We start from the raw sequence: 15,276 nt of genomic DNA, 5'->3' as shown, positions 1-15,276 counted from the left end.
ACTTGTTACGCGCCGTTTCTCCAAATAGCATCTTTTTGGAAGGTGGCTGAGTTCATACAGGCACATGCCTCTCAGAGTGGGTGATGCTGAGGATTTGTAGAGAGAGAAACTAAAGATGAATTCTTGGCAGACTTAGCAACGCAAGGATGGCGTCAGTGTCGAAGCGAGAAACGTGGAGCACTCTGCAGGAGTTGAAGGAATGTCCGCAGGGGCTTTTTAGCTCTTGGCCTATCTTGTCAGACCTGTGAAATCTAACATATGGCAGCGATAAGGGGTGGGTTCTCCCAGTGGCATGGTCCAAAGATTCAGCGGAATGCAAATTCAGGAGGGGAGAAGGAAAAAACCTCTCTAGATGCATCACATTGGCCTTGTGCGTTTTGTTGTTTGCTTATAGTACTATCATGTTCTTGTAGTCTGGTACATGTCAAACATCAATGTCATAGAAAAAGTGCATATTCATTTTGCTTCTCTCCAGAGACAAAGAGATTCAGTATTTGACTTTCCAGAAGTAAACTGCTTATTTTGCTTTTCGTTCATATAATTTGTCAAGTTACTCTTGACAACAAGAGTACAAAAATGTATTTCCGATACTTACAATAGCGCTGGAATAGTGATTAGTTTGGGGAATAAAGTAGCATTGGACATTTACAAATTAGTTGCTTATTGTGGCCGACCTACATGATTCAAAAGAATAGGTGAGGGATAGTGACATTTCTTTTTCAATTTCATTATCGTTCTCCAAACAAAATTGTCTTTCCAAAACTTTCTAAACAATAATTTACCAATAGCATCGATCAGTTTAAGACAAGGCAGTCTTGTGTAAAGAGACATATGTTTTGCATCTCCAGAAATGTTTGTGAAATAAATGCCACATTCGGTAATTAATTGCTGGATACTGCCTCAAAGTTATAAAATAAACCTTTGTATCCCTTGTGGTTTATATTTGTATCCCTTGTGGTTTATATTAATATAAATGATCTTAACGAAAAAAATTAATGCGCTTGTCAATTTTTTAACGGACTATGTAACCCTTTGGCAATGGTTCGTCATTTTGTATCATGGTGAAAACAAATTTTGACAAATTTGTCAAAATCAAGCTTTGGTCAGTCCAATATCTGGTATGTTGGCATAGAAATTTATTGCTTTGCAAAAAAGTTTCTGATAATTTTGTATTTCTTGATAATTGTATGGGTATAGACTTAAAGTGATCAATCGACTATTTAATCCTCCACAATTGATAACACAAATACACAACTGAAGACAACAAAATACTCCTTTTGCACGAGTAAACCATTGTTTTTTCCCTCCGTACCATTCCATTTCTCATCAATATCTCTGACTCTAACCACTGCCGCTGTGTCGCAACATGTTACAATTCTAACAAACTTGTACCCTTTTTTTAATCCATGGCTCTGACTTGATACAACCGTGTGTCCTTTCTTTATGAAACAACTCACAACCTTATCATCCATGCAACTTTTCAGCTGATCAGCTGATTTCCTCTTTTTCTTTTTTAAATGGTGGCATAGAATACTCAAAAACACTGTACGGTGATCGACCATTTCCTTGTTTTTCATATCTGTGATGTAACTTCGGGCACTTTCTTTGGGCAATCAAGGTGTACTGTTGCTTGTTGCAACACTACTAAATATGGTGTCAGTCTAGACGAATTCCCATCAGATTTAAAATAGTTTCAAATTCGGCTGGCTGCGACAAAAATTTACCAGAGCTAAATGGTCCTGGGAGTTTGCATTGTCACTTCGTGTGCATTGTCACTTAGTGTGCATTGTCTTTGGTGCCTAGGTCTTCATCCATGAAAGCATGCCACCGGGCGATATGGAAATAGATAATTCAAACATGAGGGAAAAATTCAAGCTTATGTTAACCACTCAAAAAAAAAAAACTCATGGTAGGGCGCCGGTACGGAAATCCAGAGATTGTTGGTTCAAATCCCACTCTAGTCAACGTATGTATTCAACCCCAAATCATAATAAACTCAAATAGTAAATTGTTTTATTAAAGATGCTATGTCAGATTTTTTGCCCCAAACATTAAAAAAATAGATTTTTTTTAGTGAATGGTTTTTCTAACGAAAAAAAAGTTTAACTTTTACTTTTAATGGTCAGGAACCATGACAAAAATTTAAAACGTTTCTTATAAAACACATAAGAATTGGTCACGTGATATATTGTCGGGATCCCGACAAAAACTAATTTTTAGCATTTTATTTCACTGCTACTAATAATTGGCGGACTTTTTCGAGCAATGGCTCAAATGAAAGTTTGTGACTTTCTCGACCCCCCATCAAAATACTTTTGGGGTCAAATCGACCAAAAATCTGACATAGCATCTTTAACATCATACCATATTAAGCCCCCAAAATGTATTCCCACTTCATAGGGCCTTCAAGTTCCAGTGCAGACATGTCTCATAGAAATGTAAGTAAGTCTAATGTTCATGATGTATGAAAAGTAGTGTTTCTTGATCAGATGTTCTGAGATGCATTGGTAATTGAGAAAGAGACATGTCTTACAGTCAGTGGTAGGATGCTTTAAAACAGACAGTACAGTCTAATCATGGAGTAAGGAAAATACGTTTCCTTCCTCCATGGTCTAATAATATGCCAGGGGTGTTGTGAGGCAACCTGCTCCCATAACACATAGCTATCCATCCAGCCAGTAGAAGAACTCTAGATATAGATTACAACAAGCTGAATAGTCCATCTATGATAAGTAACTCTAATTACCATGGCTATACATTGTAGGTTGCTGTATTATCAAAATGTGTGAAGTCAAGTACACGCCACAATACCCACTGGCACACATTCACACCGGGCTAAATTAGATTAATTTTTTCGGTGGTGCGCAGTGCGTGTACACCTCATCACCCAGACCTGTGAAATTAAAACCCAAGCCTTTTTCCTTTTTGCCCTCGTCGTCGTGTGCTGCTGCGGGTTGCCTGGGAATTAAAAACCATCCTGATTGGTGTTAATTTGATGAAATTAAAACTGGGTGAGACAAAGAGTTGGTGAGTTAGGACGTGATTAAATGTTGCCATCTGTGGGCTGATCTGAATGGTTAACATGGTGCCTGTACGTAATTGGCCTCTTACTATTGCCTAGCAGTTTGAACTAGCTCTGCCATTTATGTGACACATTCCGCCCTAATTGGTTGTCGTAATAACTGGTATATGTCCCAGTTTTGTATTTATAATTTTGACGTTTTAATTTTAGGACTTTAAGGTGGTGCAGTGCTCAGTCAGTTTTAACGTGTTGATGAGATTTATGGTCAATCAAGTCACACTGCTTGTTCGGTGTGTTTTTTGGTATTGACCTTTCCTTGTCGTCTTTAAAGAAACTGCTCTAAGATATATATAAATTGAATAATCCAGAGAAATTGTGGACACCCGGGATAGTTTTTGTTTTTAATCTAAAGACTTAAAGGCAGTGGACACTATTGGTGATTACTCAAAATAATTATTAGCATAAAACCTTTCTCGGTAACGAGTAATGGGGAGAGGTTGATGGTATAAAACATTGTGAGAAACGGCTCCCTCTGGAGTAATTAGTTTTCAAGAAAGAAGTAATTTTCCACGAATTTGATTTCGAGACCTCAGATTTAGAATTTTAGGTCTCGAAATCAAGCATCTGAAAGCACACAACTTCGCGTGACAAGAGTGTTTTTTTCTTTCATTATTTTCTCGCAACTTCGACGACCAATTGAGCTCAAATTTTCACAGGTTTGTTATTTTATGCATATGTTGAGATACACCAATTGGGAAGACTGGTCTACGATAATACCTAATAGTGTCCAGTGTCTTTAAGGATGTGCAGCAGTGGTTTCAATGAGTTGATGAGATTTATAGTTAAGCAAGTCACACTGCTTGTTCAGTGTTTTTTTTTTTGTATTAACTTTTCCTTGACGTCTTTAAAGAAACTGCTTTCAGATATCTATAAATTATATAATCCAGAGAATTTGTAGGAAACCCGGGACAGTTTTGTGTTTATCCATTTCAGATTTCAGATTTATGGGTTTAATTGAAATTGACGAGGCTTTCTGTGGTGCATGTAATCAATGCATGTCTCACTTTGGACTGGGGTAACATTTACATCTGAAGTGTTTTGCTGTACATTCTGTACATCAAATATGAAAGTAAAGTTGTTTCAAGGTAGAGTCAATGTTATTTAAAGGTACTACAAAGAATTGGTACAGCTGGCAAAATAGTTGCAGAGACTGTGCATGTTTTGTGTGATTAACCATATACATGAAATAAAAAACCTGTACACATTTTGGTTAAAATCCTGTGTGTGAGTCAGGTGGAATTACTGAGAAGTAAAAAAAAGGTACAGTTTTCAGCATGTAAACACATTGTCCTAAATTGGTTGTAACAACCGAAATCAGCTGTTTTCAGATGCCGTTTTGTTGAATATTACTTGATTTCAGAGGTAAATGGTTCAGGTAAAAACTTCTTGATCTTAGCTTTCAGACTAAAATGAAACATTGGTTTGTTTGTATCCCTACCATTCAATTCTGTACAATACCTGTAATAGTGGGTGCAGTGCAGTAAGAGCCAGACTCTCTAGTATTTGAAATACAGTCTAGAGTGAATCTGTTTACAAGTGCCTCAATGAAGAAACACTTTTCATTAAATGGTGCTGACCCATTGAGCTATTGTCGCAATTATCCTGCTGGTTGGAACCCTAATTACTCAAATTGTGACCGTAATGAGCCTCAATAACAATACAGGGCAGCATAGGTGGATGGAAATAAAGAGTGTCCAGACAGAGACATCCCAATTTGCAATCAGAGGGACTCTGTTAGAACTGTAAATCCATAGGACAATAAACCATTAACAAACATCATGGTGACACACATGGAATCTGATTTGTAACAATCGCCAATTAGCGCACAATGCTGAAATCAGTAACAAGGCTTCAAGTTAATACCAACAAGCATTCAAATCATAAACAACAACTACAGACTCTGGACCACCTCCATACAGTGACCCTGGTCTCAGCTACACAGTGGGTAAATTAACAAACAATTACCCACTTTGTGTTCAAAGAAAACAAGTGCCTGCCAAGGAAGAATTTGGTGAGCTGTGTGTTCATTTTCACAAGTGGCTACATGACTTTGCATCCTACTGTGGAATAGTTTGTGGTGGTTTTTGCAATTGTTTAGGACTTAACCCCAACCAAATCCGCTCTGTGTTGATGCTTAATTGGGTGACATTGCCAAGGGCGTGACAATATAAAAACTTCTTTGTGCGGCTTTATGTGAGATACATGATTTTGGGGACTATTGTGATTTGGCACACAACTGCATCCACTTGTGGCTAGCATTCTAATTATCTGCACCACACTAAGCCAACACTCCATAGCATTGACATCTGTATGGGATACAGACTGCCCCCTAGTGTCCAGATTAAACCAGTGTCATCATTTTGTTTTAATTTTTTTTCATTTGCCTGAAGTGGTGCTATTTTTATAATCTAGAAACCAACTACCAGTTTGATTTAAGGTTAACAAATTTTGATGATTTTAACCAGAGACTGCTGTTGGGTTTGGTCATAATAGAACTAAATTGTGCAAAAACCACTGTTTGATGGAGAAATCATTGTTGGTTTCTCCTCGGAAACGTCCAGCCAATGGCAAGATTTATGTGTACACAATGTTTTTGGGGGTTTTTTTTCCACCCAAGGCTATATAAGCTAACAGAGTCTACCATTGGTAGTCAGTTGTCAGCTCCGTAATGCATTTGTCACATACAAGATCTGCAAAGAGTTAAAGGCAGTGGACACTTGGTAATTACTCAAAATAATTTTTTTTTGCAAAAAACCTTACTTGGTAACGAGTAATGGGGAAAGGTTGATAGTATAAAACATTGTGAGAAACGGCTCCCTCTGAAGTAGTATAGTTTTCAAGAAAGAAGTAATTTACCACAAATTTGATTTAGAGACTTCAGATTTAGAACTTGAGGTCTCGAAATCAAGCATCAGAAAGCACACAACTTTGTGTGACAAGGGTGTTTTTTCTTTCATTAATATCTCGCAACTTTGATGACCGATTGAGCTGAAATTTTTACCAGGTTTGTTATTTTGTGCATTATGTTGAGATACACCAAGTGAGAATACTGGTCTTTTACAATTACCAATAGTGTCCAGTGTCTTAGATGCTCAATATTTATATGGAGTATTTAAATGTTCATTTGGTTGGGTCTTTGTAACAAAAAGTGTACCAGATTGTGGCTTTGCACATATTTGATGTTTTTCACTACCCAAGCTGTTTATAAGCCATCAGAGTCAGCTATGTAATGCATTTTCCTATAAAGTAAGTCTAGATAACACTCTGTGAATCCATACGTGCTTTGCCGTATTGACTCAAAAAACTTTAAAAGTGAGCTTAGAGCTTAGATACCTAGCGCAGCACCAAGTAGTCTTCTTTATCAAGTCACTCAAGTTTAGGTCTTGCGCTCAAAGCTGTTTTGCAACGAAAGATTCCTTAAATAATTAATTCTACTCCCTCCGATTGATCTCATACTGAGTGACCTTGAATACAGAAGACTGTCAACAGTATTTGAATCATGACCGAGCGAAACTGAATTTCCTAACAATAGCACTTTCTGTAGTTTTTATTAAACAAAGAACTAATTTTGATTACCTAACTCAAATTGATTAAAAATAGAAAACCGAAATGCACATTCCATGTGATTAAATGTAATCTGTTATTCTGCAATTGTATCAAGTAAGAATGAGATTATAATGAAATAAAACCCAATAATACATTGTTGTAGTACGTCATCATCAAACATGGATTCTTGTTCGAACAATAATTTCTGTATTTTTACCCCATTGTCCACAATCATTGACTTAAAGCAACAAACCGATAGCACCATGAATAGATATAACCAACAAAGAAACAGCAAATTATTCCTTCGAACTGGACGACTCTCCAGTTTCTCTCAGGAGAGCTCCGTGTGTATTGTCTAGTTTCTTTCCTCCTTCTCCCGGTCCTCGGTTGCGGATGCAAATCAACTCGTGCGTCTGTTTCAGGATTCCATTAGGGGACTCGTGGGAATTGACCGATAAATTTCCTGCGGAGTTTATGATGTGCCACAAGATAAACCCCTGACATGGATGTGTGTTTGTGCGGAGACTTTACTCCTTCCTTATACCTTCTTATTTTTTTGAAGATGTTTCTTTGTTGTTTTACTTAATCTCTTGTTACAAACAATTTTTAACTGACCACACGACAAATGTTGACATTGTAGCATTTGAATGGGAAGTCTTTCATAACATGGTATTGGCTGATAATATATCTGTTTGTCAAAGCCAACTCTTTGAAAATATATTTATCAGTGGACAAAAAGGACTCGCTCAATAAACAAGAATAAATAAAAAAATTACCAGAATTTCATTCACGATAATGAAATAAGTCTTTTGTGGATAATGCCCCTTACATAATGTTCTTTCAGACTAGAAAACGATTTAGATAGCCTGGACTTTGCCCTTTAAGCGCTTGCACGTTAGCGGAGAATGGTGATCGTAAGCGCAGATTTCGGCGGTAAGCACAGCCATGAAACTGGGCCCTGTTTGTTGTCAATTAGAGAGTATTTGTACACATGAGCAAGGAGAAAGAAAATGTGAAGGGTGTAACTAAAAGGTAGCTGACAACACAAGGGAAACACTATGCTGACAAGACGTACTTAATGCAATCAACCAAATGAATTCAGATTGCAAGAGGCCTTGACATGATCCTGCCAGTGTATCTTAGACAAATTTTGTCTCCCTCCCTCCCAAGAACAAGGAGATCTCACACTCCGTTTGTATCTTCTTCTCTGGTTTAAACGCACTGGACATGTTTGGTGATTGCCAAAGACCAGTATTCTCACTTGCTGTATTCCAACATATGCATACAATTTTGACTCAATTGGTCATCGCAGTTGCAAATGAACAATGAAATATAATCACCCTTCTTGCACAAATTCTTGTGCTTTCAGATGCATAATAAAAGGCTTCAGCTAAAATCTTTTAATATTTGAGTCAGAATTTACCTCCTTCTCAGAAACTACATAACTTCAGAGGGAGCGGTTTCTCATTATTTATTTACACTATCAACAGCTCTCCTTACTCGTTACATAGTAAGTTTTAATGCTAACAATTGTGTTGAGTAATAACCAATAGTGTCCAGTGCCTTTAATTTGTCATTCTGTTGTCCGCAGTCAGATGTTCGAATCCAGAGACTGTTCATCCATTGTATGGTTGGATTAAAAACATCACAGTGATGACCTTTGTACATATATAACTGTCTTCCTCTCTCAATATATATTTGTTATCTTCCTCTCAATTCCCAACTCACAGAGAAAGAAAGAGACAAGGACCTCCAAGCGCGGACATCTTTTGAGCTTCGTTTCCCGGAGTCGTCTTGGGATGATGCAGTCAAGTTCTTCAGCGAAGCCTCTTGACATTGACTTCCCCCCATCCAAGATTATAATGCCATTCCACTCACAACGATGTGCAGTTGACCAAAAGAAAAAGGTTTGTTTCGTGAAAAGCAATCTGTGAGAAGTACTGTGCAATTCCTTGAATATAAGGATGTTTACCTATAAGCTTTCTCTATGTGAAGAATTAGTTCAATATGGTTGAGCTTTATTTTAATATTTGATGGTAATAATTCCCCCCAAAGGCAAGTTTCGTTTACAGATCCCCCCACTCTTTTCTAATATGAATGTATGGTTTTGGGGTGATCTCAAAATCCTATCTTGATAAATTGCATGTAGAAGATTCAAAGGCCACATATAAAGATTTTTTTATTTTACTCTCCAAAATAAAAAGCCAGTGTTTACAAATTGTCAGTTTTGTCATCTTTTAAAAATTAAAATTAATATTTACAACTGGGATCTTAAAGGTGTTAGTTTTGCATCGGGGATAGAGAATGTTTGTTTTTACCCTTACACACCGATGCATTAAGCACTGCATTTTCCAAGTTCTTTTTGAGAAAAGGGATCCAAATGATAATTTGCAAATTGATTCCTAACATAAAAATGATCTGTTTTCCAGGAACATTGACCGTTGATATACGATTGTCCATTCCGAGGTTGGATGGATGTTTCTGTAAAAAGACTATTTTGTTTTAATGTTGGATTTAAATCAAAGGACTATACAAGGTTTTTATATTCTTTGAATTGTCAATCACATTTTACCATACTTTTTGTATTGGCTTTTTATACACTTGATTCTTTTTGAGTTTGTTATTTTTTCTTGACGCAAAACTTTATGTGTACAAAATTTGGTCGATCTGAAATTTCCTTAATATTTCTTTTTCTACTGAAGATTTGTTTAAAACATCCCCCTCATTATGCGTGGACAATTTGAAGTGTAGTGTGTTTTGTTTATATTTTATTTATTTTGTATATTGTTTTCTTTGGTTTGGGAGTCTTTTGTATTATACGATAAAAAATAAATAATCTTTTGTGATAACATAGGGGTGAAGAGTTTTGATCAATCAGTGATGTTTATGAATTTATTATTCAACCAAAGGGGATTAACCTCATTTCAAGACGTTTTTGTTGCTATATTCACAGCACCACTTTCTAACACTTGTTTTTATTCTTTTTGCAGATTTCTGGTGCATGAGATCAAGCCAGATATCAATATTATTTGTGTGCTATTGATGTGGTTAATAATTTAATATTAAACAAATTCATTCTTGAATTAAGGTGGGGGGAAAATGATATATTTAAGTAAATTTATTTCATCATCCATCTTTGTTTGTCTTCCATACAAATCCATGTAACCAAATCGAGGCTTGGGTTTGAAAATACTCTGGCACTTGGAGCTAGTGCAAGTACATAAAAGGGAAGGTCAACGTACTTTGTTAAGTGACATGGTATATTTGGTTAAATGCACTGGATACTATTGGTAATTACTAAAAATATGTATTGGCGTAACAACTTAGTTGGTAACAAGCAACAGAGAGATGTTGATAGTACAAAACATTATGAGAAACAACTCCCTCTGAAGTAGCGTAGTGTTTGAGAAAAAGGTAATTTCTCACTGAAATATTTAAATCTGAAAAAGACTTCAGGTCTGAAGCCTTTTTAGGCATCTGAAAGCACACATTTGTGCAACAGTAAGGGTGTTTAATCTGTCATTATTCTCTTGCAACTTTGATGACCAATTGAGTCAAAATTGTCCAAGATGTGTTATTGTATGTCTATGTTGGGATAGTGAGAATACTGGGGCCAATTTCAAATAGCTGCTTAAGCAAAAGAAATTGCTTAAGCACGAAAATAGCTCGCTTATTTTACACATGTTACTGGCCCAAATTTCATGCCATGTACATTGCTTGCGACTAATATTTAGCTGTTGTTTACTTAGCATAACAATTGAGTGGAGTCTTGGCCGGTAATCTGATTTTACTAAGCAAGTATTTTTTTGCTTAAGCCAAATTTTGTGCTTAAGCAGCTCTATGAAATTGGGCCCTGGTCTTTGGCAATTACCAAACGTGTCTACAGTGCCTTTAAGAAGTGACATTGTCATTAAGTCACTAATCTTAGTGAGCGCTCAACTGAAATCCATATGCAAATGTGTATGGTAACATTGTAAGACTGCCCAGTTTTATGGAAACTACATCATTACATGCAAATGCTGCACAGATTTGTATGAGTATATTCAATATTTGCTATAAATGTTCATGAAGCTTTACCTGCATGTTTTTACATCACTCTAAGTATAATGTGATGAATCTGGAGCAATTGTTTTTGTACTTGAGCTATAGCGTACGAAATTCTTCACGAAATGCAGGAATGACATTTTATTTACCTGTATAACAAGGATTTGTGCCTTTGTATCTAACATCACCTGTGTGGCTGTGAGTTGTGTGTCTATATATTTGTAAATTGTAAAATGTAGTGCTTTATTTAGTGCACAAACAAATGTTTTATATATACTGTAAATCACAAATAATGTTAATTTTCCCCCTATTTGCGAAACGGTTTAAATTTTGAAATCAGTGTTTTAACACTTCCTTGATTTGTATTTGTTTACATTGTTCTTGTACTCATTTCATTGTGAGTACCATATCTTTATCAGAATTTATTACTAGGCCGTGTCCAAATGTATGGCTTCATCATTGGCCGTAGAATAAAGGCCAACCACGGTCATAGCAGTAGCCGAATTCCCCTGATTCGAACACGGTCTGAAAAAAAGAAGTTATGTAACAAAATTTATGAAGAAATAAATAAATAAATGAAAGTGTTTGCATCAAAGCTGTGTGTTTTCTGCTTGATATAACGCTTACACAAGAACTAATAACAATTTTCTTTCATCAGAGTTCAGCTTTCTCCAGAAGACCATCAGAGCATCTGATCGAAATTTCGAGTTGAAACACACGGTTCTTTTCAGAACCACCCCAACTCAACTAGAGATTATCATTACATGGTGTTACCGCAAACCTTGCTATATCGTATTTTCACCATGCAAAGTTTCAAATCCTACTAATTTTCTCTCCATTTACCTACATATATTTCAGATTTTTGTGTGTGTGAAAGGTTTTGTTGAGGTGGAAGTTGGTTTGAAAGTTCAAGACGTTGTGAGTTCAAAGTGACTGGTCATGTTGAACTAAATCAACAGTTACCCGCCGAATACTTGTTATTACCCGCCTTCACCTTTTTTAATTTACTCCAAGAGATATTGTATGACCACCCCGTACGGCGCATCACCGCGACGGGGCAATAAATTGATGCCAACTCCGTGCCGTGGACTAGATGAAACTGACTGAGACCGTGGCTGGCCATTTGTTCAGCCGGCAAGCTGCCCGATACAGGTTCTTTGCTGAAACTCTGCACCGGCATTTTCTGTTGGGAATTCGTTTTCCTTGTGTTCGGTACCAACTTTCGTACGTGACATCGAAAAAAGAGTATAGAAAAACCCTGAGTACTATTTGTTAAAACCAAGTTGTCCATTGGTTTTAACATGAGCGCACAACGGCGTGGTTGGTGTTGTGTAAATTATGTGACAGCGAAAAGAGTGTGTAAAAACCCTGAGTATTTGTTAAACCAAATATTTCCATTGGTTTAACATGAGCGGCACTACAGCGGTGTAGTGTTTACATGGATTCCTCACACATCATCATGTCTATTCCAAGTTCAATTTGATAGACTATGTTTTGGTTGTAGTGGGGTACTTAAGGGAGGCTATTTAGGACAACACGTAGCATACTAGAGCGAAGAGAAGGAAAGTGAGTCAGAGCTATGAGATTAAACTACGGATTATAATTGTAATCTTTTCTTCATTCATTTGACTATAGTGTGTTCTTTTTTTATGCTTGGTATCCTCAAGCCGCGCCAGTGGGGTATACACACAATATAATACATGCTAATAACAATATAGTCATCGAGTTTTATAGTGCTATGAAAAATGTATGAGGTTCGACTACTAACCACGATAATGTATCATGTTTCAGTAATGTACGCAGTTTTTTCACTCTCTATAGAACTACAATGAAAAACACGCTCTTTCCCCAAATGTAAATAAAAAAAGGAGATACCGGCGGTATTCCGTTCTCTTCTGTTGGACAACCTTCATCGTCGATGAATTCACGGCGAGGCTTCACCGTGATGAATCATATCGCAACCCTTGCGGGCTTTGGGGTCCGTGCCCCTCGAGTCCTGTCCCCCGGACCCCTAGACACATGTCATTTTCACTCGAGCTTGAACCCCTCTATCGCTTGTCCGTACTATACCTCATGAATATGCATGTTTTGCCTCCGTTTTTTCAAGATACCCTCTGCATTTTCGGGTGTTGAAGCAGGAATATATTTTTTTTATTCCGATAGTTTTACGCGGTAAAGAAGAGAAACTGTGGTCCCTGTGAGGTGCTCATATGAATTTGTGCCGCGAGTGAGGTTGGCTTTTTTAAAGGGGCACCCGTGTTTAAAAATCATAAAATTGACAACTGTTGAAAGTCTTGACGACAGAAATTAATGTACAACCAGAATGTTTCAGTTGGTTAATGATTGTCTTACGACGTACATGGTCAATTTGAATAACCCCTTTTTATACCACTTGCTCTATATGCATGCAGTCATGATGAGAGAGAGAGAGAGACAGGGAGAGCATGGTGGCCCTATGATAGAACAAGATGCCTGGAACATCTTCATAGGTGGGGTCAGGGAGATACACAAGATTGCATTATGGACAAAGGACGCAAAGGTATCTGCCAATATCATTCACTGTTGAATTAATAAATAACGAGCATGCGCAATTAGGCCCTGTTGCTCAATTGTTATAACTTTGTAAATCACTTTAACTGTGTTCGTTATCGGGACGAAAAACTCCTTTGTGAGCCACCACCTATGGGAGATTAACGCGGTTAGAATTGTGTGGTCTTTTTGCTTTTGTCACATAACCTTTCTTTCTACCAAAACAAAAGCCAATGTTGATGAATGTGTAATTCAAAAATTAAAATGTAGTAAATAAACATTTAATAAACGTCAGAAAAGAAGAAATATTAATCGACCTCCAACATCCGGTTCGGAGTGCCAAATTGTGAATTTACGCTGACTGGCTGTGTTGGATGGACTACAATAACAAATCGAAGTTGGGTTATAGTTATTAGCGCGAAAACATTGTTGGGTGACGTTTCATGTAGTCGCTGGGGACAACGCGTAACGGCGTCCCAATTTCGCGCGTTTTTGGTACCGCACTAGTACAACAAATCACGGCCTCAGCTTGCTGGAGTTAGTATGCGTGTACATTAGGGATCATGACTATCTCATTTTTAAGGTGACCTTTGGGATTTCAGAGAAGCGGAATTTAAGGTCAGTTTTATGTCTTATTTCTGTCCATCGATAATTTACGAAACGTTTTGCATTAACGTAAATCAAACTTTAATTTTATCAAACCATATTCAATAGATGAAACTAATTATTTAAAAGCCTCAACAAGTTCTAATTTGCTTCCATTGCTATAGAATTTCAAAGGACGTGTGTTCGATTCCACCCGAGTAATATGCCTGGGATTTTTTTTCACTGAGCTCGGGAAAGTACTGTGAGTATACATTGCTTACACACATCGGGGTACATATTATAAATAAGTAAATAAATAAAATAAATCTCCCACAATACAAGTTCTTTAAAAAATATTTGTCATAATACTGCTTTGAATGTGCCTTGTACACTTCTCGAGGTCAACTGACACACTCTATTAACGGGCGCAGCGGAGTTATTAAGTATTAAACGATTTGCTGTTTGTCAGAAAATGTATCAAGTGAGGCAAATTGGTTGAATTATATTTAATGTGTATGTATAGGGGTAGATGGTTGTGTTCACGATAGACATTGGACATGTGTTATTCATGAGTGAGTCTGTATTGTAACTTCAACATACATGGATGTGAAGGACCTGTTTTATACCAATGACTCGATGAGTGACAGAGGGACAGTCGTCTGTAAAAAGCGTCTTGTAGTTGTGACGTCATCGAAGAACGGGCTTTTAAATGAGGGTTGGAACAACGTGAATGTCTGGATTGTTAAAGGCAGTGTACACTATTGGTAATTACTCAAAATAATTATTAGCATAAAACCTCACTTGGTAACGAGTAATGTAGAGAGGTTGATAGTATAAAACATTGTGAGAAACGGCTCCCTCTGAAGTGACGTAGTTTTTTATGCATACGTTGAGATACACCAACTGTAAAGGCTAGTCTTTGACAATTACCAATAGTGTCCAGTGTCTTTAAATTTGCTTCTTACCTCAACTATCTATACTTCCCAGGTTTCCACACCACACCATGGATAAAAGTGGTGTATAAAATAATCAAGTTTTTAAATATTCTCATCATACCACAAAGAACTTATTCTTGTAGAGGTGACGTCATCTGAGAATGGGCTTTATATAGAATAAGGATTGGAACAAAGTGAAGGTCTAGAAAGCGTGGGTTTCGGTACCTTTTGTAGATCAAGTTGTTGGGCCATGTCATGAAGTCACACTCACTGTGAGTGAAGATGTGTGTAATACACCTGTAGAAGTTTTTGAGAGAAAACAAGTGGAACGATTTTTGTATTTTAGGAGAGTCGCGTAAAAAAATACGTAGTAGGCCGATAAACTAAATAGTTGTCGTCTCACCAAGATGAATTCAAACTCTTTTTTTTTAAAGCCATTTTATTAAAATAATATTTCCATCTTTAAATCTTCGCATCAGTAACAGAAACATTCTTGTATAGAGGTGTGACGGGAATGGGCTTTAGAGTTGGAACAAAGTTAAGGTCTAGAAAAAC

The 15,276-nt window shown here is 37.0% G+C and overlaps 1 protein-coding gene across 3 annotated transcripts in view; it reads left to right on the top strand.

Annotated features, from left to right (window-relative positions):
* Window positions 1-13,783, top strand: part of LOC139941614 (S phase cyclin A-associated protein in the endoplasmic reticulum-like) — an 81,120-nt gene extending 67,337 nt beyond the window's left edge. The window contains exons 29-30 of one of the 3 annotated variants that reach the window (XR_011786611.1): window positions 8,359-8,535; window positions 13,084-13,783. Coding sequence is in view for 2 of the 3 variants with exons in the window: in XM_071938194.1 (XP_071794295.1) it covers window positions 8,359-8,462 (104 nt within the window). In the remaining variant the exon portion in view is untranslated. Of the gene's footprint in view, window positions 1-8,358; window positions 11,369-13,083 lie in introns of those variants that run through there. The other 2 variants (XM_071938194.1, XM_071938195.1) reach the window with 2 other exon arrangements.
* The last annotated feature ends 1,493 nt before the right edge of the window (window positions 13,784-15,276 follow it).

Source organism: Asterias amurensis, chromosome 9 (assembly GCF_032118995.1).
Source record: "Asterias amurensis chromosome 9, ASM3211899v1".
NCBI lineage: Eukaryota > Metazoa > Echinodermata > Asteroidea > Forcipulatida > Asteriidae > Asterias > Asterias amurensis.
The sequence above is the reverse complement of the archived record's forward strand: the minus strand, read 5'-3'. Positions and strand labels throughout refer to the sequence as shown.